Below are 26507 nucleotides of genomic sequence, written 5' to 3'. Positions count from 1 at the left end.
AGAAAGTCTGTCAACAGCCAAAGGAAATCGAGTGCCAGGCGGAGGACTACCCCGAGGTTTCCATCCAACACGTCGGACAGGTCGTGCAGTGCGATGTCAACTTTGGACTGGTGTGCAAGAACGAAGACCAGACTGGCAAATTTAAGATGTGCCTCAACTACAGGATCCGCGTCCTCTGCTGCACTCCTAACTACAATTGCCACGTCACCACACCCTTGCCCACCACCACACCCACCATCACCACCTTCCACAGATCAACCACCACCGCCCCAACCTCCACCACAGTCACGACCTCCACCACCACCACCACGCAGCCCACCTCCTCGGAAACCACAACGCAAACCTCCACCAGCACCACCAGCCCCACGCCAACACCTTCCACATCCCACCCCACCGAGATCCGCACCACCACCCCGTCCACTACCACCTGTGAACCCGAAGTGTGCTCCTGGAGCGAATGGTTCGACGTCGACTTCCCCTCTGCGGGACCCAGCCAGGGAGACTTCGAAACCTACCAGCACATCCGCGCCGCCGGGAAGAAAGTCTGTCAACAGCCAAAGGAAATCGAGTGCCAGGCGGAGGACTACCCCGAGGTTTCCATCCAACACGTCGGACAGGTCGTGCAGTGCGACGTCAACTTTGGACTGGTGTGCAAGAACGAAGACCAGACTGGCAAATTTAAGATGTGCCTCAACTACAGGATCCGCGTCCTCTGCTGCACTCCTAACTACAATTGCCACGTCACCACACCCTTGCCCACCACCAGACCCACCATCACCACCTTCCACAGATCAACCACCACCGCCCCAACCTCCACCACAGTCACGACCTCCACCACCACCACCACGCAGCCCACCTCCTCGGAAACCACAACGCAAACCTCCACCAGCACCACCAGCCCCACGCCAACACCTTCCACATCCCACCCCACCGAGATCCGCACCACCACCCCGTCCACTACCACCTGTGAACCCGAAGTGTGCTCCTGGAGCGAATGGTTCGACGTCGACTTCCCCTCCTCGGGACCCAGCCAGGGAGACTTCGAAACCTACCAGCACATCCGCGCCGCCGGGAAGAAAGTCTGTCAACAGCCAAAGGAAATCGAGTGCCAGGCGGAGGACTACCCCGAGGTTTCCATCCAACACGTCGGACAGGTCGTGCAGTGCGACGTCAACTTTGGACTGGTGTGCAAGAACGAAGACCAGACTGGCAAATTTAAGATGTGCCTCAACTACAGGATCCGCGTCCTCTGCTGCACTCCTAACTACAATTGCCACGTCACCACACCCTTGCCCACCACCAGACCCACCATCACCACCTTCCACAGATCAACCACCACCGCCCCAACCTCCACCACAGTCACGACCTCCACCACCACCACCACGCAGCCCACCTCCTCGGAAACCACAACGCAAACCTCCACCAGCACCACCAGCCCCACGCCAACACCTTCCACATCCCACCCCACCGAGATCCGCACCACCACCCCGTCCACTACCACCTGTGAACCCGAAGTGTGCTCCTGGAGCGAATGGTTCGACGTCGACTTCCCCTCTGCGGGACCCAGCCAGGGAGACTTCGAAACCTACCAGCACATCCGCGCCGCCGGGAAGAAAGTCTGTCAACAGCCAAAGGAAATCGAGTGCCAGGCAGAGGACTACCCCGAGGTTTCCATCCAACACGTCGGACAGGTCGTGCAGTGCGACGTCAACTTTGGACTGGTGTGCAAGAACGAAGACCAGACTGGCAAATTTAAGATGTGCCTCAACTACAGGATCCGCGTCCTCTGCTGCACTCCTAACTACAATTGCCACGTCACCACACCCTTGCCCACCACCACACCCACCATCACCACCTTCCACAGATCAACCACCACCGCCCCAACCTCCACCACAGTCACGACCTCCACCACCACCACCACGCAGCCCACCTCCTCGGAAACCACAACACAAACCTCCACCAGCACCACCAGCCCCACGCCAACACCTTCCACATCCCACCCCACCGAGATCCGCACCACCACCCCGTCCACTACCACCTGTGAACCCGAAGTGTGCTCCTGGAGCGAATGGTTCGACGTCGACTTCCCCTCTGCGGGACCCAGCCAGGGAGACTTCGAAACCTACCAGCACATCCGCGCCGCCGGGAAGAAAGTCTGTCAACAGCCAAAGGAAATCGAGTGCCAGGCGGAGGACTACCCCGAGGTTTCCATCCAACACGTCGGACAGGTCGTGCAGTGCGACGTCAACTTTGGACTGGTGTGCAAGAACGAAGACCAGACTGGCAAATTTAAGATGTGCCTCAACTACAGGATCCGCGTCCTCTGCTGCACTCCTAACTACAATTGCCACGTCACCACACCCTTGCCCACCACCAGACCCACCATCACCACCTTCCACAGATCAACCACCACCGCCCCAACCTCCACCACAGTCACGACCTCCACCACCACCACCACGCAGCCCACCTCCTCGGAAACCACAACGCAAACCTCCACCAGCACCACCAGCCCCACGCCAACACCTTCCACATCCCACCCCACAGAGATACGCACCACCACCCCGTCCACTACCACCTGTGAACCCGAAGTGTGCTCCTGGAGCGAATGGTTCGACGTCGACTTCCCCTCTGCGGGACCCAGCCAGGGAGACTTTGAAACCTACCAGCACATCCGCGCCGCCGGGAAGAAAGTCTGTCAACAGCCAAAGGAAATCGAGTGCCAGGCGGAGGACTACCCCGAGGTTTCCATCCAACACGTCGGACAGGTCGTGCAGTGCGATGTCAACTTTGGACTGGTGTGCAAGAACGAAGACCAGACTGGCAAATTTAAGATGTGCCTCAACTACAGGATCCGCGTCCTCTGCTGCACTCCTAACTACAATTGCCACGTCACCACACCCTTGCCCACCACCAGACCCACCATCACCACCTTCCACAGATCAACCACCACCGCCCCAACCTCCACCACAGTCACGACCTCCACCACCACCACCACGCAGCCCACCTCCTCGGAAACCACAACGCAAACCTCCACCAGCACCACCAGCCCCACGCCAACACCTTCCACATCCCACCCCACCGAGATCCGCACCACCACCCCGTCCACTACCACCTGTGAACCCGAAGTGTGCTCCTGGAGCGAATGGTTCGACGTCGACTTCCCCTCTGCGGGACCCAGCCAGGGAGACTTCGAAACCTACCAGCACATCCGCGCCGCCGGGAAGAAAGTCTGTCAACAGCCAAAGGAAATCGAGTGCCAGGCGGAGGACTACCCTGAGGTTTCCATCCAACACGTCGGACAGGTCGTGCAGTGCGACGTCAACTTTGGACTGGTGTGCAAGAACGAAGACCAGACTGGCAAATTTAAGATGTGCCTCAACTACAGGATCCGCGTCCTCTGCTGCACTCCTAACTACAATTGCCACGTCACCACACCCTTGCCCACCACCAGACCCACCATCACCACCTTCCACAGATCAACCACCACCGCCCCAACCTCCACCACAGTCACGACCTCCACCACCACCACCACGCAGCCCACCTCCTCGGAAACCACAACACAAACCTCCACCAGCACCACCAGCCCCACGCCAACACCTTCCACATCCCACCCCACCGAGATCCGCACCACCACCCCGTCCACTACCACCTGTGAACCCGAAGTGTGCTCCTGGAGCGAATGGTTCGACGTCGACTTCCCCTCTGCGGGACCCAGCCAGGGAGACTTCGAAACCTACCAGCACATCCGCGCCGCCGGGAAGAAAGTCTGTCAACAGCCAAAGGAAATCGAGTGCCAGGCGGAGGACTACCCCGAGGTTTCCATCCAACACGTCGGACAGGTCGTGCAGTGCGACGTCAACTTTGGACTGGTGTGCAAGAACGAAGACCAGACTGGCAAATTTAAGATGTGCCTCAACTACAGGATCCGCGTCCTCTGCTGCACTCCTAACTACAATTGCCACGTCACCACACCCTTGCCCACCACCACACCCACCATCACCACCTTCCACAGATCAACCACCACCGCCCCAACCTCCACCACAGTCACGACCTCCACCACCACCACCACGCAGCCCACCTCCTCGGAAACCACAACGCAAACCTCCACCAGCACCACCAGCCCCACGCCAACACCTTCCACATCCCACCCCACCGAGATCCGCACGACCACCCCGTCCACTACCACCTGTGAACCCGAAGTGTGCTCCTGGAGCGAATGGTTCGACGTCGACTTCCCCTCTGCGGGACCCAGCCAGGGAGACTTCGAAACCTACCAGCACATCCGCGCCGCCGGGAAGAAAGTCTGTCAACAGCCAAAGGAAATCGAGTGCCAGGCGGAGGACTACCCCGAGGTTTCCATCCAACACGTCGGACAGGTCGTGCAGTGCGACGTCAACTTTGGACTGGTGTGCAAGAACGAAGACCAGACTGGCAAATTTAAGATGTGCCTCAACTACAGGATCCGCGTCCTCTGCTGCACTCCTAACTACAATTGCCACGTCACCACACCCTTGCCCACCACCACACCCACCATCACCACCTTCCACAGATCAACCACCACCGCCCCAACCTCCACCACAGTCACGACCTCCACCACCACCACCACGCAGCCCACCTCCTCGGAAACCACAACGCAAACCTCCACCAGCACCACCAGCCCCACGCCAACACCTTCCACATCCCACCCCACCGAGATCCGCACCACCACCCCGTCCACTACCACCTGTGAACCCGAAGTGTGCTCCTGGAGCGAATGGTTCGACGTCGACTTCCCCTCCTCGGGACCCAGCCAGGGAGACTTCGAAACCTACCAGCACATCCGCGCCGCCGGGAAGAAAGTCTGTCAACAGCCAAAGGAAATCGAGTGCCAGGCGGAGGACTACCCCGAGGTTTCCATCCAACACGTCGGACAGGTCGTGCAGTGCGACGTCAACTTTGGACTGGTGTGCAAGAACGAAGACCAGACTGGCAAATTTAAGATGTGCCTCAACTACAGGATCCGCGTCCTCTGCTGCACTCCTAACTACAATTGCCACGTCACCACACCCTTGCCCACCACCACACCCACCATCACCACCTTCCACAGATCAACCACCACCGCCCCAACCTCCACCACAGTCACGACCTCCACCACCACCACCACGCAGCCCACCTCCTCGGAAACCACAACACAAACCTCCACCAGCACCACCAGCCCCACGCCAACACCTTCCACATCCCACCCCACAGAGATACGCACCACCACCCCGTCCACTACCACCTGTGAACCCGAAGTGTGCTCCTGGAGCGAATGGTTCGACGTCGACTTCCCCTCTGCGGGACCCAGCCAGGGAGACTTTGAAACCTACCAGCACATCCGCGCCGCCGGGAAGAAAGTCTGTCAACAGCCAAAGGAAATCGAGTGCCAGGCGGAGGACTACCCCGAGGTTTCCATCCAACACGTCGGACAGGTCGTGCAGTGCGATGTCAACTTTGGACTGGTGTGCAAGAACGAAGACCAGACTGGCAAATTTAAGATGTGCCTCAACTACAGGATCCGCGTCCTCTGCTGCACTCCTAACTACAATTGCCACGTCACCACACCCTTGCCCACCACCAGACCCACCATCACCACCTTCCACAGATCAACCACCACCGCCCCAACCTCCACCACAGTCACGACCTCCACCACCACCACCACGCAGCCCACCTCCTCGGAAACCACAACGCAAACCTCCACCAGCACCACCAGCCCCACGCCAACACCTTCCACATCCCACCCCACCGAGATCCGCACCACCACCCCGTCCACTACCACCTGTGAACCCGAAGTGTGCTCCTGGAGCGAATGGTTCGACGTCGACTTCCCCTCCTCGGGACCCAGCCAGGGAGACTTCGAAACCTACCAGCACATCCGCGCCGCCGGGAAGAAAGTCTGTCAACAGCCAAAGGAAATCGAGTGCCAGGCGGAGGACTACCCCGAGGTTTCCATCCAACACGTCGGACAGGTCGTGCAGTGCGACGTCAACTTTGGACTGGTGTGCAAGAACGAAGACCAGACTGGCAAATTTAAGATGTGCCTCAACTACAGGATCCGCGTCCTCTGCTGCACTCCTAACTACAATTGCCACGTCACCACACCCTTGCCCACCACCAGACCCACCATCACCACCTTCCACAGATCAACCACCACCGCCCCAACCTCCACCACAGTCACGACCTCCACCACCACCACCACGCAGCCCACCTCCTCGGAAACCACAACGCAAACCTCCACCAGCACCACCAGCCCCACGCCAACACCTTCCACATCCCACCCCACCGAGATCCGCACCACCACCCCGTCCACTACCACCTGTGAACCCGAAGTGTGCTCCTGGAGCGAATGGTTCGACGTCGACTTCCCCTCTGCGGGACCCAGCCAGGGAGACTTCGAAACCTACCAGCACATCCGCGCCGCCGGGAAGAAAGTCTGTCAACAGCCAAAGGAAATCGAGTGCCAGGCAGAGGACTACCCCGAGGTTTCCATCCAACACGTCGGACAGGTCGTGCAGTGCGACGTCAACTTTGGACTGGTGTGCAAGAACGAAGACCAGACTGGCAAATTTAAGATGTGCCTCAACTACAGGATCCGCGTCCTCTGCTGCACTCCTAACTACAATTGCCACGTCACCACACCCTTGCCCACCACCACACCCACCATCACCACCTTCCACAGATCAACCACCACCGCCCCAACCTCCACCACAGTCACGACCTCCACCACCACCACCACGCAGCCCACCTCCTCGGAAACCACAACACAAACCTCCACCAGCACCACCAGCCCCACGCCAACACCTTCCACATCCCACCCCACCGAGATCCGCACCACCACCCCGTCCACTACCACCTGTGAACCCGAAGTGTGCTCCTGGAGCGAATGGTTCGACGTCGACTTCCCCTCTGCGGGACCCAGCCAGGGAGACTTCGAAACCTACCAGCACATCCGCGCCGCCGGGAAGAAAGTCTGTCAACAGCCAAAGGAAATCGAGTGCCAGGCGGAGGACTACCCCGAGGTTTCCATCCAACACGTCGGACAGGTCGTGCAGTGCGACGTCAACTTTGGACTGGTGTGCAAGAACGAAGACCAGACTGGCAAATTTAAGATGTGCCTCAACTACAGGATCCGCGTCCTCTGCTGCACTCCTAACTACAATTGCCACGTCACCACACCCTTGCCCACCACCAGACCCACCATCACCACCTTCCACAGATCAACCACCACCGCCCCAACCTCCACCACAGTCACGACCTCCACCACCACCACCACGCAGCCCACCTCCTCGGAAACCACAACGCAAACCTCCACCAGCACCACCAGCCCCACGCCAACACCTTCCACATCCCACCCCACAGAGATACGCACCACCACCCCGTCCACTACCACCTGTGAACCCGAAGTGTGCTCCTGGAGCGAATGGTTCGACGTCGACTTCCCCTCTGCGGGACCCAGCCAGGGAGACTTTGAAACCTACCAGCACATCCGCGCCGCCGGGAAGAAAGTCTGTCAACAGCCAAAGGAAATCGAGTGCCAGGCGGAGGACTACCCCGAGGTTTCCATCCAACACGTCGGACAGGTCGTGCAGTGCGATGTCAACTTTGGACTGGTGTGCAAGAACGAAGACCAGACTGGCAAATTTAAGATGTGCCTCAACTACAGGATCCGCGTCCTCTGCTGCACTCCTAACTACAATTGCCACGTCACCACACCCTTGCCCACCACCAGACCCACCATCACCACCTTCCACAGATCAACCACCACCGCCCCAACCTCCACCACAGTCACGACCTCCACCACCACCACCACGCAGCCCACCTCCTCGGAAACCACAACGCAAACCTCCACCAGCACCACCAGCCCCACGCCAACACCTTCCACATCCCACCCCACCGAGATCCGCACCACCACCCCGTCCACTACCACCTGTGAACCCGAAGTGTGCTCCTGGAGCGAATGGTTCGACGTCGACTTCCCCTCTGCGGGACCCAGCCAGGGAGACTTCGAAACCTACCAGCACATCCGCGCCGCCGGGAAGAAAGTCTGTCAACAGCCAAAGGAAATCGAGTGCCAGGCGGAGGACTACCCTGAGGTTTCCATCCAACACGTCGGACAGGTCGTGCAGTGCGACGTCAACTTTGGACTGGTGTGCAAGAACGAAGACCAGACTGGCAAATTTAAGATGTGCCTCAACTACAGGATCCGCGTCCTCTGCTGCACTCCTAACTACAATTGCCACGTCACCACACCCTTGCCCACCACCAGACCCACCATCACCACCTTCCACAGATCAACCACCACCGCCCCAACCTCCACCACAGTCACGACCTCCACCACCACCACCACGCAGCCCACCTCCTCGGAAACCACAACACAAACCTCCACCAGCACCACCAGCCCCACGCCAACACCTTCCACATCCCACCCCACCGAGATCCGCACCACCACCCCGTCCACTACCACCTGTGAACCCGAAGTGTGCTCCTGGAGCGAATGGTTCGACGTCGACTTCCCCTCTGCGGGACCCAGCCAGGGAGACTTCGAAACCTACCAGCACATCCGCGCCGCCGGGAAGAAAGTCTGTCAACAGCCAAAGGAAATCGAGTGCCAGGCGGAGGACTACCCCGAGGTTTCCATCCAACACGTCGGACAGGTCGTGCAGTGCGACGTCAACTTTGGACTGGTGTGCAAGAACGAAGACCAGACTGGCAAATTTAAGATGTGCCTCAACTACAGGATCCGCGTCCTCTGCTGCACTCCTAACTACAATTGCCACGTCACCACACCCTTGCCCACCACCACACCCACCATCACCACCTTCCACAGATCAACCACCACCGCCCCAACCTCCACCACAGTCACGACCTCCACCACCACCACCACGCAGCCCACCTCCTCGGAAACCACAACGCAAACCTCCACCAGCACCACCAGCCCCACGCCAACACCTTCCACATCCCACCCCACCGAGATCCGCACGACCACCCCGTCCACTACCACCTGTGAACCCGAAGTGTGCTCCTGGAGCGAATGGTTCGACGTCGACTTCCCCTCTGCGGGACCCAGCCAGGGAGACTTCGAAACCTACCAGCACATCCGCGCCGCCGGGAAGAAAGTCTGTCAACAGCCAAAGGAAATCGAGTGCCAGGCGGAGGACTACCCCGAGGTTTCCATCCAACACGTCGGACAGGTCGTGCAGTGCGACGTCAACTTTGGACTGGTGTGCAAGAACGAAGACCAGACTGGCAAATTTAAGATGTGCCTCAACTACAGGATCCGCGTCCTCTGCTGCACTCCTAACTACAATTGCCACGTCACCACACCCTTGCCCACCACCACACCCACCATCACCACCTTCCACAGATCAACCACCACCGCCCCAACCTCCACCACAGTCACGACCTCCACCACCACCACCACGCAGCCCACCTCCTCGGAAACCACAACGCAAACCTCCACCAGCACCACCAGCCCCACGCCAACACCTTCCACATCCCACCCCACCGAGATCCGCACCACCACCCCGTCCACTACCACCTGTGAACCCGAAGTGTGCTCCTGGAGCGAATGGTTCGACGTCGACTTCCCCTCCTCGGGACCCAGCCAGGGAGACTTCGAAACCTACCAGCACATCCGCGCCGCCGGGAAGAAAGTCTGTCAACAGCCAAAGGAAATCGAGTGCCAGGCGGAGGACTACCCCGAGGTTTCCATCCAACACGTCGGACAGGTCGTGCAGTGCGACGTCAACTTTGGACTGGTGTGCAAGAACGAAGACCAGACTGGCAAATTTAAGATGTGCCTCAACTACAGGATCCGCGTCCTCTGCTGCACTCCTAACTACAATTGCCACGTCACCACACCCTTGCCCACCACCACACCCACCATCACCACCTTCCACAGATCAACCACCACCGCCCCAACCTCCACCACAGTCACGACCTCCACCACCACCACCACGCAGCCCACCTCCTCGGAAACCACAACACAAACCTCCACCAGCACCACCAGCCCCACGCCAACACCTTCCACATCCCACCCCACAGAGATACGCACCACCACCCCGTCCACTACCACCTGTGAACCCGAAGTGTGCTCCTGGAGCGAATGGTTCGACGTCGACTTCCCCTCTGCGGGACCCAGCCAGGGAGACTTTGAAACCTACCAGCACATCCGCGCCGCCGGGAAGAAAGTCTGTCAACAGCCAAAGGAAATCGAGTGCCAGGCGGAGGACTACCCCGAGGTTTCCATCCAACACGTCGGACAGGTCGTGCAGTGCGACGTCAACTTTGGACTGGTGTGCAAGAACGAAGACCAGACTGGCAAATTTAAGATGTGCCTCAACTACAGGATCCGCGTCCTCTGCTGCACTCCTAACTACAATTGCCACGTCACCACACCCTTGCCCACCACCACACCCACCATCACCACCTTCCACAGATCAACCACCACCGCCCCAACCTCCACCACAGTCACGACCTCCACCACCACCACCACGCAGCCCACCTCCTCGGAAACCACAACGCAAACCTCCACCAGCACCACCAGCCCCACGCCAACACCTTCCACATCCCACCCCACCGAGATCCGCACCACCACCCCGTCCACTACCACCTGTGAACCCGAAGTGTGCTCCTGGAGCGAATGGTTCGACGTCGACTTCCCCTCTGCGGGACCCAGCCAGGGAGACTTCGAAACCTACCAGCACATCCGCGCCGCCGGGAAGAAAGTCTGTCAACAGCCAAAGGAAATCGAGTGCCAGGCGGAGGACTACCCTGAGGTTTCCATCCAACACGTCGGACAGGTCGTGCAGTGCGACGTCAACTTTGGACTGGTGTGCAAGAACGAAGACCAGACTGGCAAATTTAAGATGTGCCTCAACTACAGGATCCGCGTCCTCTGCTGCACTCCTAACTACAATTGCCACGTCACCACACCCTTGCCCACCACCACACCCACCATCACCACCTTCCACAGATCAACCACCACCGCCCCAACCTCCACCACAGTCACGACCTCCACCACCACCACCACGCAGCCCACCTCCTCGGAAACCACAACACAAACCTCCACCAGCACCACCAGCCCCACGCCAACACCTTCCACATCCCACCCCACCGAGATCCGCACCACCACCCCGTCCACTACCACCTGTGAACCCGAAGTGTGCTCCTGGAGCGAATGGTTCGACGTCGACTTCCCCTCTGCGGGACCCAGCCAGGGAGACTTCGAAACCTACCAGCACATCCACGCCGCCGGGAAGAAAGTCTGTCAACAGCCAAAGGAAATCGAGTGCCAGGCGGAGGACTACCCCGAGGTTTCCATCCAACACGTCGGACAGGTCGTGCAGTGCGACGTCAACTTTGGACTGGTGTGCAAGAACGAAGACCAGACTGGCAAATTTAAGATGTGCCTCAACTACAGGATCCGCGTCCTCTGCTGCACTCCTAACTACAATTGCCACGTCACCACACCCTTGCCCACCACCACACCCACCATCACCACCTTCCACAGATCAACCACCACCGCCCCAACCTCCACCACAGTCACGACCTCCACCACCACCACCACGCAGCCCACCTCCTCGGAAACCACAACGCAAACCTCCACCAGCACCACCAGCCCCACGCCAACACCTTCCACATCCCACCCCACCGAGATCCGCACCACCACCCCGTCCACTACCACCTGTGAACCCGAAGTGTGCTCCTGGAGCGAATGGTTCGACGTCGACTTCCCCTCTGCGGGACCCAGCCAGGGAGACTTCGAAACCTACCAGCACATCCGCGCCGCCGGGAAGAAAGTCTGTCAACAGCCAAAGGAAATCGAGTGCCAGGCGGAGGACTACCCCGAGGTTTCCATCCAACACGTCGGACAGGTCGTGCAGTGCGACGTCAACTTTGGACTGGTGTGCAAGAACGAAGACCAGACTGGCAAATTTAAGATGTGCCTCAACTACAGGATCCGCGTCCTCTGCTGCACTCCTAACTACAATTGCCACGTCACCACACCCTTGCCCACCACCAGACCCACCATCACCACCTTCCACAGATCAACCACCACCGCCCCAACCTCCACCACAGTCACGACCTCCACCACCACCACCACGCAGCCCACCTCCTCGGAAACCACAACAGAAACCTCCACCAGCACCACCAGCCCCACGCCAACACCTTCCACATCCCACCCCACCGAGATCCGCACCACCACCCCGTCCACTACCACCTGTGAACCCGAAGTGTGCTCCTGGAGCGAATGGTTCGACGTCGACTTCCCCTCCTCGGGACCCAGCCAGGGAGACTTCGAAACCTACCAGCACATCCGCGCCGCCGGGAAGAAAGTCTGTCAACAGCCAAAGGAAATCGAGTGCCAGGCGGAGGACTACCCCGAGGTTTCCATCCAACACGTCGGACAGGTCGTGCAGTGCGACGTCAACTTTGGACTGGTGTGCAAGAACGAAGACCAGACTGGCAAATTTAAGATGTGCCTCAACTACAGGATCCGCGTCCTCTGCTGCACTCCTAACTACAGTTGCCACATCACCACACCCTTGCCCACCACCAGACCCACTGTCACCACTACTACCATACCTGAACCATTATTCAGCAGCACTTCTACCTCTGCATTAACACCATGTTTCTGTAAAATTGGGGATGCTATTTTTTCACCTGGTTAGTTTACCTGTTTGCATCGTTCTTGATATCTTTTATTTAACACTTGCTTTTTTTTTTTTCATCACATTTTCCTTATTTTCTCGTTAATATGTTCCAATTTTTTTCTTGGGATTTTGCAGTACCTTGATTAATTTGTGGGGTTTTTTGTGTTTTTTATCGTTGTATAGTAACCTATTTTCTTTTTTTTTTTTTAGGGGATTTGATTTACAACAAAATGGATAGTGATGGATGTAGATTTTATGCCATCTGTAGTCCAACGTGTATAGTTGAACGACACACTGCACATTGTAACATTACTACTCCTCTAACCACTACTTCCCCTGAATGGTCTACCATAACAACCTCAGTTCCTCTGCCTACCACTTCTACAAGAGTTCCTTTTCACGGTTGTGTGTCTTCTACTTACCCTCCCCTACAAGTATGTAGTTTCTTTGTTATGTTATGATTAATAACATCAGTGTTAGGTTGACACCAGAAAGAAACTGTTTGCAGTCTTCAAACTTTCTATGTTCAGATCGCCAGAATAAGTGCTACTGATGATGAGCAATATACACGTGATAAAATTTGTACGTCTTCTTTATATTTTTTTTCATACTGGGAAAGCAAGCTACAATAATCTTTTCTATTGAATTTATTGCTAGTCAAACACTTTCTGATGCACAGCATTGTATAATAACAAACCTTCTTACTGAAACAATAGAGGAAGTTTTCTTGTGCATTTTTTTTCTTCACTCAATAGAAACATTTAAGCTACTGTGCAGGCTTTTATCTGTTTCTGTCCTCTTGCCCTCTTATCTGCACTTCTGTACACATTCTCTTTTTTTTTCCGATAGTGATGGTCTGTGCTGACAGGCATGTACAGTATGCACAGCAAGTATAAAGGACATTAGTTCCCTTAACCTAAGACCTATCTCCCCAAACCTCAGAAGAGCTCCTCATGAAGAAGAAACAGTTGAAATTAAGGTTCCCACTTCCTTTTAGCATTAAAAAATTAATTGTTTAGTATGTTGACAACCTTGTCCTACCAGTGATTTTCATTTTAGTATTTGCTTCAGATTTGGAAAACAAACCAGTTTCTGATCCTCCATATTATGGTCAGAATTATTAATACCTCTGGTCAACATTGCAAATCACTATTACCACAATTGAAGAGAAGTAACACATATTAATTTCCTTTCCAACACCACCATTTCTGGAAACAATATACCATTAAACTAAAAAGATGAGTAAAGTTCATATCTGTTTGCAAACTCCTGTGACAGCAATTTTTGTTCATTTTGCAGATTGGACAAAGATACAAATTAACCAACTGTACAGAACTCGTGTGTAAGGGAGACAACAAGGTAGAAGTAATTCCAACGCACTGCCCACCTGTAAAGGAAATTACCTGTGCGAACAAATATCCGGCAATACTGGTACCTGATGAAAACGGCTGCTGTTACCATTATGAGTGTCAATGTAAGCACCAGTAGATTAAGGAACAACCTTTTTTGCAAAACGTAAAACTTTTCACAGATTATATGGGCATTTTGTTTTCTTAGGGTTGCTCTATAAATTGTATAAATTCACTTCAGTTTCTCAGTTTTTTCTTCTACACTAATTTTATTTTTAATCTTCTAAATATTTTCTCTCTACCAGGTGTGTGCAGTGGATGGGGTGATCCTCATTATATTACTTTTGATGGAACCTATTATACTTTCCTTGAAAACTGCACTTACGTCCTGGTGAAACAGATTGTACCTAAATACGACAACTTCCGTGTTTACATTGACAATTATTATTGTGATGCAAAAGATGGACTTTCCTGCCCTAAATCCATTATTATTTTCTACAAATCTGCAGAAGTGGTGCTGACCCGTCAACTCATGAATGGTGTCATGACCAATGTGGTAAAATACTAAGTTTTTTATTTCTGTATTTTTTCAAAAAAGAAATAAGGTCCATAGATCTTACTGATTCTCATTTGAAATATAGTCTGTTAGAATATCATATCATGGAGGTGATGAAGGCAGAGAGTATCATTAGGATAAAAAAAGAAGATTATACCAGTTTCTAAGAACAAAATGTCAGAAACGGCTTAGCACTATGCAGATATGAATATAGTATGTGCATGTATAAGTATATATAACTAACATTAGGAAACAGACTAATACAGCTGATAGAGAGAGAAGACAGAAGGAATGCTTACATTGGTGCTTGATTCATGTTTCATGAAAATTAGTACATTGTGCTATTCACTTATGTAAACAAAGACATTATGAAGAAACATGAATGCATATCACAAGCATGATTCTTCTCTCATGGAGAACATGGGTATAGATCCCTTAGCAGCTGGATGACTAGGCACTGCTTCCTCTGCATAAGGAACTTCAGGCACCAAACAGAGCCATCACATGCTTCCCCGTCCAATTGCCTGCCAGGAAGGGATGTATAGCTGAAGAAAGGTGGGGCCTACAGGAAGGATGGGGAGGGACTCTTCATGAGGAATTGTAATGATAGGACACGGGGTAACGCCCTCAAACTGAAAGAGGGGAGATTTAGATTGGATATCAGGAAGTTCTTTACTGTGAGGGTGGTGAGGCACTGGAACAGGTTGCCCAGGGAAGTTGTCGATGCCCCATCCCTGGAAGTGTTCAAGGCCAGGCTGGATGAGGCTTTGAGCAACCCGGTCTAGTGGGACGTGTCCCTGCCCAGGGCAGGGGCATTGGAACTAGATGATCTTTAAGGTCCCTTCCAATCTGAACCATTCTGTGATTCTGTGTGATTCTGTGAAAAGGGGTAACTGGGGGTGTCACTTTACCTTCGTGATCATTCACTAGCGCTCGCAAGCCAGTGAAAATGCAAAGTCAGTCTCACTGTTACACTGGGGAAATTATTAGTTGATTAGAGAACACAAAGAGGTAGGAGGAAAAGTCTACCCCAATATGCACTCTCCTCCTACAGAGCCATGCCAAGTTCTCCTTACCTACAGTCAGAAAGGTATGCCGAAATAGTTAGTCCATTGAAAGAAAACCCTGTGAAGGAAAACAGTAACTGACAGTTTTAACTCTTACTGTATCCCAATTTGATGAGGAGAAAGTTGCAGAATAATTCACGACAAAAACTTACTAAGCAAGTATGTCCACCTTCATTAGCTCATATAAGACAGAGACTGCAAATGGAACACCTTAGATTAACAAAAAAATACGACTACTATATAAAATTGGCACCAGGGAAATTTGACTTCATTTTGAATTCAGACAACTCTTCCAATGCCAAGCAACATGTAATATAGGGATAGTGTGATTTTGCAGCAAAATTATTACATAATAATGGCAGGAATATTTCTGGAGTTAAAGAAAACTACCACTCATTTTCATATGAAAAATGTTTACAATAAACAAAATGATGAGGGTTACAAAGAAAATACTTGGATTTAGAATGCTGTGCATTAGCACACACAATCCGCACAAACATCGTACCTAGAGGCCACTTAGATTATTATCACACTGTAGCAATATAGCAATACAAGCTGAGATATTAATAAGATATTAATATTGCGATGCCGATGGGTATTGGATGTGATGCACAACAATACGGTGTTATGCATGATTATGAAGACTAAAAGCCACATTATTTAAAACAATCAGCCAGAAGCAGTGCTTATTCTGAAGTTGTGGTTTTTGTAACCCCGCATTCAGATGTACTTCAACAAGAAGATTGTCAAACCAGGCTTCAAAAAAGATGGCATTTCTTTCTCCACACTTGGCATCAACATGATTGTTGAAATACCAGAGATTGGTGCAACCATCACCTTTAGTGGGCTGATTTTCTCCGTGAAACTCCCATACAGCAAATTTGGCAACAACACCGAAGGACAGTGTGGTAAGACAGATGCACCCATTCCCCACCCTACCATGGTTATTCTCATCCGCTCTGGCTATGCAATCTCATTATTGACAGAAATTTTAAAACAGCAGTAAAATGGAAATGAAAAGAGTTCTGCTTTTCAACTTCTGTAGGATCAAAAACTCAGTATTTCTGGTTGGTTTAGGTTTGTGCGTTTTTCCCTAACCTAAAGTTCATGTAACTGTAAAGAAAGCACTCCCTATGAAGCAAGGCACCTTACACATTTCATTAGCACATCACATCTAAATGTGATATCAGCACAATCATGTACTGTGCATCTCTGATGGGTCTTATGAAACTTACATAGTTTGTCTCTTCCAGGAACATGTACAAATAACAAATTAGATGAATGCCGCTTACCAAGTGGTAAGATCATTTCTTCCTGTCCCCAAATGGCTCATCACTGGATCGTTGATAACAACAAGTCATGCCATGGAGTACCAATACCACCAGTTGTAACGACACCTTCACCAAAGCCTCACTGTGAAACACCTCCTCTCTGCAACCTTATCTGGAGCGAGTAAGAAAAAAAATGAATTCACTCCTTCTAGACAAAACTGTCTCAGTATCTTACAAGAAGAGTAAGAACTATAGCCCTAGCATGTGATAACAGCTGAAAATGTCAGCTTAATGACAGGATATATACAGTAAAAGGCCTTTGCAAAAGAAACTGCTCTTCTTTAATGACTTGCATGCCAAAGATAACTGAGCAAGCAGAGGTGAAGTCAGAAAATCAGGGATGCAGCAAGCACTAAAATCCATACTTGCTGGGTTGCAACCACACAGATTTATGGTATCTTTCTCCCTACCTACCTTCCAGACTATTCTCACCCGCTCTTAGTTACACTATTAAGTAAAGACTGTACTCTAAATTCAAAGTGGGCCTTCAGTACAAACCATAAAGTACCTGATTACTAACCAGGTTAATAGAGCAGACAGAAACATCTCAGCCAAAAATTGTCCTTCATTCTTTGTACATTTTATATAAAGCATGGAGCTCCAAAAGCGCAAAGGCTTGTTTCCAGCAGTATTTCCTATACTTGTGTGAGCTCTAACAAAAGTGATTTTTCAGCTGGGTCACTTACAAAGGCCCCTTACACATGCTTGCTGTAGTGTCTAATAAGTTATGAGCTATTGTGTGTGCAATTTTTCTCTCTCTCAGCTACTTTTATCATCCCTTTTCCCCTCAATCTGACGCAGTTGCCTTTTTAATGAAATTTCTGGTGTCAGACTGATGAAGAGTTGTGTATACCTACAGAAACACTATGACCATTAGCCTTTTTAGAGGGGAAAAAAAATAATAAAAAGGAGCTTCAAATTTCCTAACCTTTCCCTTCCTCAATCTGTCTCCCAGAGTATTGGCCATTCTTAGAGGTTTTTTTCTCGTAATACATTCTTTCCTGAAGCAGAGTCTCGTGTGCCATTAGCTGGGAAGTGCTGGATTTTATATAATGACTGGTTAACAGAAATGGGCTTTGGTTTCTTTTCTGCCTGCAGGATTTTTGCAGAATGCCATGCCGTGATACCACCGGAACCATTTTTCAAAGGCTGTGTTTTTGATGGATGTCGCATAGAAGATGAATCCATGCAGTGTTCCAGTTTGGAGATATATGCTACAGAGTGTGCTTCTAGAGGTGTCTGCATTGACTGGAGAGGAAAGACCAACAATACATGCCGTAAGTATTGCAGAGCTCAAAAATGTGTGTGAGAAATGGTAGCAATTAGTATTTTATTCAGTAAACACACCTTACATCTATCACTTCACTTCCGTTTACAAAAACACAGCAACATCACAGAAGCTGCAGATGAAGAAGGCAAAGCTGTAGTCACTTTTGCTGCAAAAATGCATCTACTGTCAATTTTTGACCTTTTTTCTTCTTTTTCCATACAGCATACAACTGTGCATCAAACATGGTATACAAGCCATGTGGGCCCATTAGTTCTGCTACCTGTGACCAAAGGTATGGAAAGACAAAAAAAACCTTCTCAAAACAACGGTTTATATTTTTCTTTTTTTCTGTTTTACCTATCTACTTTTGTTAGAAAATGGAGTAACTTCATAACGAAATGTCTTGAGAATTTAGATAATTTATTCAAGATTTATATATATCAATCAGCTTCATGAATATACATTTCCTGTTGCACTTCAAAAAATGTAAATTCTTTTGTCTCCCTCGTATCTGACATGGCAACCTTCCACATATGCTGCTCTCTCTCCTGCTTCACCACAAAAACATTGTACTCAAATATGTACATTCTTCCCACTCTAGCCTTGTTGAGCTTCCTGGCTATGGAGTAACTGAAGGATGTTTCTGTCCTGAAGGAATGACACTTGTGAGTGAAAACAGCAACATCTGTGTCTCTGAATGCTGTAAGTAATCTGTAGCTAGTTTGGGGAATAAATAGACATCAGGATTGACAGTCAGGAGGCCTGTGTTCTACTGCCCTCTTCTACATTGTCAGTTATAGGCAAATCAGCCTCTTTAAACTCCTTTAATCTCCCCATCTAAAAATCGAATAACAATCAGCATTACCTTTTTTCCACCTTCCTTCCTTACACGCGACCTACCAAGGTGGTAGAACTCTACATTTCAGAAAAAAATGGACTGCATATTAATTTTCTTGTTAGTTTTCTCTTCACAGTATTTCTATTTGAAACTGCACAAATTTACTCCTTTATGTCAGTTTTCAGTGGTGTAAATCTCCATTCTGATTTTTTTTTTTTCTTTCCAGCTTGTAGGGAACCAAATGGACTATCCAGAGAGGTGAGTATCACAATCAATGTGGTTTATCAAGCACAGACAAGGAAGCAAGGGGATACTTAATGTTTCACAAAAGCAAAGTTTTGCTGAGGTTGGAGGAGACACCTGTTTTTTTCCAAATGTTCATTCCCTTTGAGTCTTAAAAATAATTATGAGTGCCAGAGCAGAAACCACATTACTCCCTAAGAAATGTAACAGTACGTGATGGGATATTCTTTCAATAATCATCACCTCACATACCGGAAAAAAAGGAAGAAAGAAAGAAAGAAAAAAGAGATAGATAGCAGTAGTGGAACTTTGGCATATGTGCTTCTTTATTTCCACAAATTTGGCTCCCTAAAGTTACTAGAGATGAAGGGACAGAGGGATAACAAAATTTACCTATTGCTGATAATGTTGATAGTCTGCATTCTTAGTTCCTCAGCTGCATACAAACTATAGAAATTTCTCTCTGTAACTCAATGTGCAAATGAGTATGTCGTATGATAATTTCTTATTCAAAAATGCACGCACTGCTCAATCACTTCTCCTTTAGACCTCTTGTATCCCTCATACTAACACTACTAATAAATAGAAAGTTATAGCTGTGTGAACATGCTCAGAACCTATCTTCCCCTAATTAGTTTCAGTTTGAGGGTTTCTTATAAAATCTAAAATTACTAGAAATATAAAAAGGCTCGTATAATCAGGTATCACTGTATCCATGAATAAGTCAGCTAGAAACAAATAGAATTATTTCGGTTTAAGTTGATACATATTTTTTCTCTTATTTTATTTTATTTTTCTTCTTTATATAGCCAGGAGAGAAATGGACAAGAGATTGCCAGGAATGTGTCTGTGACAAAAATACTCTTAAAGTGCACTGTACAAAACACAAATGTTCTCTGACACAGCAAGTATTTTGTGACGAACCAGGTTATATGCCTGTTCAGGTACAGATACCAGAAGATCCGTGCTGTACCAGGACTGAGTGCTGTAAGTACTGTCTTAGTTCTTTAATGTGGGGAATATACTGTATTTATTTTGGGGAACTACAGCAATAATTTCTTATTTGTTTAATACTTTGCATTGATTTCATAATGCTGTTCTCCCTCATCCCACTTCTTAGAATCTTCTTGCAGAGCATTTACTAGATGCCTGAACACAACAAAGTTAAAGATGAAAATATTTCACATAGACACAGAAAAATGGAAATCTCCTATAAATTAACATTGAAAAACTTAAATACTGCCACCACCTGAAACAGTATTGAAAAACTAGACAAAGCATTTTCTGTTTCAAAGACCACTATAAAAAAAAATATCTTAACAAAAAAAAAAGGTCTTGACCATTTAAAAATTGCTCAGAAAAAATCCTGAACCTCTGAGAGTCACCAGATTTCCCAGCTGGCACAAATTTCTTTTTGGAAATATCTCTTCCCAGCAATCACCACTCTACACTTCTCAGACAATGCTTTGTTTTACAAAGGCTATGGAAAAGCCCATTCACTTTAAAAATAGCCGGGCAAATATACCGAATTAGGCATTAAACTAGCTTGAGCAAACACCACCATACTTGCCCCATGGGGAAACTTCTGAAGTTCACACAAAACAAAATTACTTTCATTTAAAAATTCTGAGTTTGTTATTTTCTATATCCTCTCGCATTAAACAGACTGCAACACAAGCCTCTGCCCTGAGGCCACCCCCCCGTGCTTAGAGGGACAGGAAGTAGTCACAACAATGCAGCCTGGAAAATGCTGTCCTACCTTTGAATGCAGTAAGTACTATGCACCTTCTTCATGCGTTATTCACAGCTATATTTTCCTAAGTTTATGAATGCAAAAACCTTGAAAGAGAAAGATGGAAATTATCTGTGTTATCATATTGGGCCAATAAAGCAGCAGTTTTTTCACATACCTCTGCTTCTTAAAACTTACACCTCTATTGACATCATCTTTCTTCCTTCTTTACAGGACATGGCTGTGTAGTCAATGAAACCTACTATGCAGTAAGTACACAGAGTAACTCACTATAAAAATACACCTTCACATAGGTTCACAACACAATGTTTTTGAGACTCCTACCATGGATCATATTTTGCAGAAAGGCCTGAGATAAAACTTATTTAATTGAGGTCAGCATATCAACACCCTCGCTCCAAGCAAAAGCATTTTCTGCTCTCCTTTCTGCGTTCACAAAACTGAATTCCAAAATTGATATTATGAACAACAGAAACTCTGCTTAAATAAAACAACGAAAATTGTATTTAAGGATAGTTTAGCCCATACATCATTCAGCTTTGTATTTTCTGTGACATACATACACAAAGTAACTTGCTTTTACTGACTAATAATGACTTTTTTATTGACATCCCCTAGCCTGGAGCTGTCATTCCGTCAGGCCCCTGTGAAGAATGTACCTGCTCTGAATCCTCTTACCCAAGCCCTCACCACACTACTGTCAAGTGCAAGACTGTTACCTGTGACACATACTGCCCAGTGGTGAGTGATATTTTGGTGTCAGTAATTCCTACCCTACAGCTCGATATCCACCAGTTAAGGACAGTTTTGTGACTCAATGTCATTTCCTCTCTATTTCTTTCAAAACAGGGTTATAAGTATACAAAGATACCTGGACAGTGCTGCGGCACATGCAAGGCAGCGGCTTGTATAGCAACTGTGGGAGACAACATTACACGTGTGCTCCAGGTAACTATGCCTGGTTTAGTTCACTTTTGGTGAACTCTGCTATTCCTTTTACTCTTTCCTCTCCTTGTCTTTGTCACATTTATTTGCTGCATCTTTTCTCGTGTTGGACAAATGCTTATTCAGGCAGGGAATGGACTGTCTCACACAGTTTGAACGGTACCTTGAGCCATGAAACTCCAGTTCTAATTAGGACTTCTGGAAGCAACTGTGATACTGAACAACGGCTTTCAGAATTCAACATAGAAAAATATATAGGTCAAAGCTGTGGGCCCTTATTTGCCTTCAGCTCTGAAAATATAGCACCCATTTTGCTGGAAGGATAATTTTATCTATAGAGGTAATTTTCTGCTCCTAACAGTCAATCTCAAGTTAGCTGAGAACTTTAGGACAGGATGAGTTATCGAAGCCAGTAGAAATTCTGCCATGTATGTGAATAGACATACCCATAAATTCTGATGACAAAACCAGTGAAACAAATTAATCTCTCCAAATGAGTACACATACTTATCCTATTCATACAAAAAGCATGTCCTTATCCAGATAAAAATACAGCCTCTTCACTTGGTTAATGAAAAAGACTTACAGCAGAATGATAATATGACAAGTAACTATCAGCTGAAATTCAAGGAAACTGTTCGGAGTAATCAAACCACAGTAGGCAGTAATTATAAGACACTCGGCAGGGGGGTGGTGTTTCTTTTTTATGTAAGATTTTTACTCACTTTAATTTCAACTACTTTCAGGTTGGGGAATACTGGAACCCACCTGGTGATAACTGTACAACTCACACGTGTGAAAAATATGATGACCAGTTCATTCACGTCGTCTTACAGAAAAGCTGTCCTGTCTTTAACCCTGAAGACTGTGATCCAGTAAGTACTCTTCTACCAGTTCTCATGTTTGAAAAGGTTGCAGTGGCTAACACCACTAAGAGAAGGATCGTGGTGTCCAAGGAAAATACCTAGCAGAAGCATCACACAGGATGTAGCTCTCATTTTACCCTCTATAAATCTGGTCCCCATCAAATTTCATTTCAAAAAAGCAATTCAAAATGAAGATGGGTGATACATCAACCCTCACTGAGAATTGGGCACTAGAGAAAAGGGTACAGCATAATGTTTTGGATTCCTAAATGTGTCAGGCGATCTAGAAGCAAGAATCTTATTGAAAAAATAATAGGATTTGTATTCCTAAATGATTTAAGATTATAAATTCTTTTTTAGAATTCTTCTACTGAGCGAAAAGGTGAAGGAAAATAAGCTACTTCAGTTCACAACATCATTCAACATAATACAGCCCAGGATAGATTAGGACCAGCCCTACACATCTGTGGAGTCGGTTATTTCATTAATTCGGTCACCCTGTCTGACATAATCCTTCACCTGTACTGACTGTGGTCACTCAAAATATCCCACATGTGCTACAAGCTTTATTTCTGAAGTTTTACTGCCAAACTCTGATGACAGTAAAGCAGTTTCAGTCCTCCTCAATGTCAGCTTTCAAAGAACTCTTATTAGTATTAAATTGAAGTAGCTACATGCCCTTAATATTTAGCCTTGCTTGAAATTAGATTCCACGTCAATACAAAGAACTTCCTGGTGCCAGAGAAACTTAGGAAGCAGGGAAAGTCTCTGCTTTAGTATGTAGATATGAAACCTGAAGGGTTTTTTTTCTGTTTTCCTACTCAAGGATGACATCACACTGTCTGACGATGGCTGCTGTAAAAAGTGCCAAAAAAATCTGAAGAGTAAGTAATGATAATTTTGTTAAGAGTAAGTAATGATAATATGATAATTATTAGGTATATTAGTCCATCTTGCATGGTAGATGCACAGACAGATGAGGTGAACAGACCAAGTTTGGGACTACTGCCTCACGCTGGGGTGAGAAAGGAAACAGGTGGAAAATGAAAGGAACAGAACATTTCCAGCATGCACTTTAGGGCCTTGGAAAACACGGATATGGTGAACTTTTCCATCCCCTTGTGTTAAACATTAGCCTTTTTGTGGGAGGCAGAGGACTATGACTATTCTCCAACTTCCATAGATCCGTTCCTCTTTAAGGAAGAAAGTGAAGCCAGTCCTGGGAAGTGGGTGTGCGTTGAGCAGTTGCCACAGTACTGCTCTTTATTTCTGCATCCTGCACCAAAGTTGCATCAGCAAAAGGGAACTTTTCATTCATTGATAACACAAGCAGCAAGAGTCATCATTTGGCCCTTAGCAACTAAAAGAGAAATGCACTGTGACCTAATTTCCTATTTTAGTTTCATCCATCACAGTTTTCTACTACAATCATACACAGATATCTATTTATATGCACATATATTTTAACATGTTTTCCCTTGGTTTGTGACAACCTCAGGTTGCATGAAGCACAATACTACTATTGTCATCAAATATCATGGATGTGTATCTCCTACACCTGTTGAGATGACATACTGTGAAGGCAGCTGTGATGCTTCCTCACGGTAAGTGGTATAAGATAATTGCAGTCTCTTGTCTTCTACTCTTTACTCTAGCTACATAAAGCAAATCACAAGTGATTTTCTAATATGTCCAACACCTACCCAGTCGTCAGCTGTTTTGATTGTGCTAACTAGAATGTTTAACAGACATGATGCTGTATTAGCTTAATTATAAGACTTACAATGTTTTAGCAACCTGTTCAATGTCATAGTGAATAGAGGCAAGTTTTGATTTTGCCCATGTAAAAGTGAGGTTATTTGTTTCTCACTATTCTCCCATTTTGGACTGGCTTAATATGTGATCTGGATTAATTAATTTACTATTTCTGTGCCTTAAAGAAGAGTTCCATCCACCCATTTTCACAATGAGGGGCAACTTACTTAAATTTCACCACAGTACTGTAAGAATGGTGATATTTAGCAATAGTCCTACATGCAATCACACAGCTTCTGGTTATATTTAGTAATGAGTGGGAGGAGCAGTGGTATTTCTCACATAATTTCTGAATCTTTCTTCCTTTGTTTGTTTTGCAATCAGATATTCTCCAGAGGCGAACACGATGGAACATAAATGCTCATGTTGTCAGGAAATCAAGACCAGCCAAAGAAAGGTTACTCTGACATGCAGTGACGGAACCTACCTTGATCACTCATACACCTATGTGGAGAAATGCAGCTGTATGAACACTGAGTGCATTCCCCAAGACAGCACCCAACAGGCAACAAAACAGATAAAAGCCTCTCAGGAACAAGTGAATGTCAAAAATTAGAACTAGAGAGAAGTTGTCAAAAAAGGGTTGAAAATAAGACTAAAAAAAAACTTTGAAAAAATACAAAAGTGTCAAAAGCAGCTAAATTTTGTCATGAATAGATGATATTTTCTGTGTGCAAACTCAATATGTCTGTCTACACTATTTCAGTTTTCATTACCAATATATCTCCCATTGTTTTTTATGTCTTTTCTTTTACACCTTGAGAGGTACAGCATAAGGTCATTTTGACAATTTCTGTTAGTTTGTTTGTCTTCTGAGAAGTGCTGTACATGAGAATGAGAGCTGGATTTACACTTGCACAGTCTATTATGAGAACAACATTCTTTTCTGGCTTGAAGCTTGCCTGGGGTGGCATGATATAGATGCTTGACAATATCTAATATTTCCATTGACGTAGACAGACCTTTTTTTATAACATTTTAATTCCAATTCATTGAGACAAATCAAAACCTTAAGTCCAGAAAACCAACAAGCAAAACCCAAGGAAAACTGTACCTCTCTGTTTCTTTTTCTTTTTTGCGATGATGAAATCTTAGACTCCAACAAAAAGCCATACCTTCTCAAAACTATAAACTTCAATATTTTGAACCATTTATGATGGGCATATTTCCCTATATATTCTCGTGAGAAAAAGAAAGAAATCCCATCATGAGAAGCTGCTGCACACTACTCTTTGTTTACATAACACCATCAGCATAGTAACTGTATGAATATATGGATTTTTTTTGTTTGTGGTTAACTGTTTACAGAAGAAGTATATATATATATATATTTTTGCCAACGGGGGCATATGAAGGATTTTTGTAAACAAAATATAATAATAATTAATTATAATAGTAATAATATATGTAAATTCTTTCCTATAACTTTTAAAAGTTGAACCATTGCTATTTATTTTGTTTTTGGAAAATTGATTTATTGGGTCATTTCTTTCAGAATTAATGTTATCCCATTTCTTAGTCTTAGTCATGTTATCTGGGTGTGGTATATTTCCTTCTTCTAATTTGTTTTGGAATGTTGTTTTATTTTTGTTCCTTATGAAAAAAGTAATGATGATTAATAAATTTTAAGCATTTTACAGCATGTCTCCTTTGACTTTTCACTGAATCCCTCACATGAGAGTTGCTGGCCCCATAAAATATTTGCTTCCCATCCTACTACAGCCTTTTCTCAATAGTTCCAGGTCAAATGTCAATCTAGACTGCGGCACCTAACCCCCTATAGAGCTTTGATACTGCTTT

General features: G+C 47.7%; 1 protein-coding gene across 1 annotated transcript in view; it reads left to right on the top strand.

Moving 5' to 3' along the window:
- The window catches only part of MUC5AC (mucin 5AC, oligomeric mucus/gel-forming), a 61555-nt gene extending 35273 nt beyond the window's left edge, over window positions 1-26282 (top strand). The window contains exons 36-59 of the mRNA XM_063331720.1: window positions 867-944; window positions 2574-2888; window positions 3645-4181; window positions 5718-6863; window positions 10560-10619; window positions 12288-12687; window positions 12885-13108; window positions 13974-14148; window positions 14329-14579; window positions 16371-16554; window positions 16900-17098; window positions 18076-18254; window positions 18470-18539; window positions 18849-18949; window positions 19312-19343; window positions 20138-20315; window positions 20994-21098; window positions 21295-21329; window positions 21700-21822; window positions 21931-22029; window positions 22773-22901; window positions 23719-23776; window positions 24391-24496; window positions 25032-26282. Of these exons, the coding sequence (XP_063187790.1) occupies window positions 867-944; window positions 2574-2888; window positions 3645-4181; window positions 5718-6863; window positions 10560-10619; window positions 12288-12687; window positions 12885-13108; window positions 13974-14148; window positions 14329-14579; window positions 16371-16554; window positions 16900-17098; window positions 18076-18254; window positions 18470-18539; window positions 18849-18949; window positions 19312-19343; window positions 20138-20315; window positions 20994-21098; window positions 21295-21329; window positions 21700-21822; window positions 21931-22029; window positions 22773-22901; window positions 23719-23776; window positions 24391-24496; window positions 25032-25263 (5016 nt within the window). The 3' untranslated portion in view covers window positions 25264-26282. The remainder of the gene's footprint in view (window positions 1-866; window positions 945-2573; window positions 2889-3644; window positions 4182-5717; window positions 6864-10559; window positions 10620-12287; window positions 12688-12884; window positions 13109-13973; window positions 14149-14328; window positions 14580-16370; window positions 16555-16899; window positions 17099-18075; window positions 18255-18469; window positions 18540-18848; window positions 18950-19311; window positions 19344-20137; window positions 20316-20993; window positions 21099-21294; window positions 21330-21699; window positions 21823-21930; window positions 22030-22772; window positions 22902-23718; window positions 23777-24390; window positions 24497-25031) is intronic.
- The last annotated feature ends 225 nt before the right edge of the window (window positions 26283-26507 follow it).

This window comes from Chroicocephalus ridibundus, chromosome 4 (genome assembly GCF_963924245.1).
Source record: "Chroicocephalus ridibundus chromosome 4, bChrRid1.1, whole genome shotgun sequence".
In the NCBI taxonomy this organism is placed as follows: domain Eukaryota; kingdom Metazoa; phylum Chordata; class Aves; order Charadriiformes; family Laridae; genus Chroicocephalus; species Chroicocephalus ridibundus.
This window is presented reverse-complemented; position numbering and strand designations above follow the sequence as displayed.